The sequence below is a fragment of the Corvus kubaryi genome, unplaced genomic scaffold, assembly GCF_017639235.1.
Source record: "Corvus kubaryi isolate FWS band 111438036 unplaced genomic scaffold, C.kubaryi_AGA036_p1.0 37397, whole genome shotgun sequence".
NCBI classification, from domain to species: domain Eukaryota; kingdom Metazoa; phylum Chordata; class Aves; order Passeriformes; family Corvidae; genus Corvus; species Corvus kubaryi.
In genome coordinates, this window is record NW_024581136.1 from 12,191,417 (window position 1) to 12,193,544 (window position 2,128).

At 63.1% G+C, this 2,128-nt stretch overlaps 1 protein-coding gene across 1 annotated transcript in view; it reads right to left on the reverse strand.

Moving 5' to 3' along the window:
* The window catches only part of NPPC (natriuretic peptide C), a 5,214-nt gene extending 3,398 nt beyond the window's left edge, over nt 1–1,816 (reverse strand). Inside the window, exons 1-2 of the mRNA XM_042042387.1 lie at nt 1,425–1,816; nt 3–11 (exon numbers count right to left, since the gene is read on the reverse strand). Of these exons, the coding sequence (XP_041898321.1) occupies nt 3–11; nt 1,425–1,517 (102 nt within the window). The 5' untranslated portion in view covers nt 1,518–1,816. The remainder of the gene's footprint in view (nt 1–2; nt 12–1,424) is intronic.
* Between the last annotated feature and the right edge of the window lie 312 nt (nt 1,817–2,128).

Here is a 2,128-nt window from a genome sequence, read left to right on the forward strand (position 1 = left end):
CCGCGGGAGGCCTGTGGGGAGGAGAGGGTCAGAGCGCCGCCGTCCCCAGCGATCCCCATCAGCGCTGGGGACCCCCGCAAGGGACGCGCACGGGGGTCGGTGTATCCCCTCTGCGATGCAAACTCGCGATTGGGTCTGTGCCCGGCAGTGCAGTCCATCACCCCGCGTCTGTGCCCAGGGTATCTTCTCCCCTCTCTAAATGTGTGCTCCCTTCCCTGGGGTCAGAGCATTCCCCTGACCCACACCATAGCGGTGTCTTCTGTCCCGGTCATTGCATATCCCACACCTCCCCTCCATCCCACAGCTGCACCCCCCAGCTGTGCTGCTGTCACTATCCCGTCGTCCCATCTCGTCCCGTCCTCGCCCCCACCCATAACCTGAAGGGGCGTGAAAGCTGGGAGGTCCTTTCCTTTCAGACCCCTTCGGTCGCTGCATCCCTCACCAGTTTACAAACCTCTTCAGATTATGGGGAGGGGTCCTGCCCCACAGCTCCCCCGGCACCCCTGCCTTGTAGAGTGTCCCCAGCAGTGGTGGGGAGATCAGGGTTCCCCCTCCTTGCTGCTCCCTCCCCTAGTTAATACTCTTTGTGTCCTCCCAATCCTCCCTGACCCACAATTAGGGGGACACACCTCCTTCCTTACTGTCCCCCCACCTCCCAGGCCTCCCATCTCTCTCCCTGCTTAGAGCTGCTGCCCACCAAGCCGTGTAAATGTTCATCCTCATTCATCTTCCCAACACCCCCCTATATCAACTCTTTTTCTGCAGCCTGCACCCCAGTTCCATACAGGAACACCACCACTCCTATCCCACTGCTGTCCTGGGGCACTCGTCAGACCATGTCCCCACCTCTGTGCCCAGACCTTGGGGCAGTGCCACCCAGTGTCGGTGGCCTCGGACATATCCCTCCTCCTCAGCATCTCGGGACAGCCAGGTCCCTGGGACACTCTCATTTGGAGCACCCCTTCCCCGCGGGACACCGGGAGAAGGGGCACACACCTCTGTGCCCTTGCCTGGCCAGTTTGGTCGGGACTGCCCGGAGGGCTCCGGTCTCGCATCCTGTCCCACCGTGCACCTGCTGCCCGCCCCACTCCGGCTCTGCCCCCCCTTCCCCGTGCCCGGCACAGAGGGGTCCCCAGGGTGACTCCGGGGAGCAGACTGCCACCCTCCCCTGCCCCGATCCCGCGGGGTACGGGGCACACCGCATCCCACTCCAGCCTCTGGTTTGGGGCTGACGTCCCCGGACGTTCGGGACAGCCTGGAGAAGCAGGGAGTCCCTCTTGCAGTCAAACAGCACATGAGGAGAGAAGAACCCCTCTCTGCACTGAATCTGGCACCCCACAGTCACCCCACGTCTCCCCCTGTGCCGTTAGGACTCTGAGCGGGACCGGGAGAGGAGGAAGAGCCGGAGAAAGCTCCAGCCGTACCTTCTGTGGGAGCTGAGACGCCGGCTTCGCCTCCAGCCTGACGGAGAGCAGCGCGAGTAAAAGTCCACCAGCCAGCAAGGGTGAGATCTGCATCCTGCGGGGCCGAGCGGGAGGGGGGCCGGGGGGGCAGCGGGGAGCCGAGGGCAGCCCCGAGGAGAGGACGGGACGGGACGGGAGTCAAAGTTCAGAGCGGAGCACCGAGGTCCCTCCTGCCGCCTGCGAAGTGCCGAGCTAGTGAACTTGGGCTGCTTTCTGCTTCATTCATTTTATAACCCAACCTGCTCGGTGATGTCATCTAAACACCCAGGTCCAACCCGGTCTGCACTCCACAATAGCAGGAATTTAAAGGGGGGGTGGTGGTGTCCCATCTCCCCCGGCAGTAACAAATGACACAAGACAACCAGCTCCGGGAGCTGGGGAGCCGAAAGGGAAAGCGGGGGGCATTTGGCCGGATGCCCCCGCCCTCCCCCAAACGCCCCCGGACCCCCTGCAAGCTGCCTGCCCTCCCATGCCGGCTGCCCCACGGCCCCTCCGCTCCCCGCACTGCCCTGCTGACCTCCCGCGGAGAACACGGGCCAGGGAGGGGGGTGGTCCCGGTGCGGGGTTAATCCCAAAAGACAGGAATGAGAGCAAAAAGCACCCTTTTTTTTTTTTTTTTTCCCCCCACATCCAAAATTAAATCAGAAACTGTGCCTCCCAGGTCC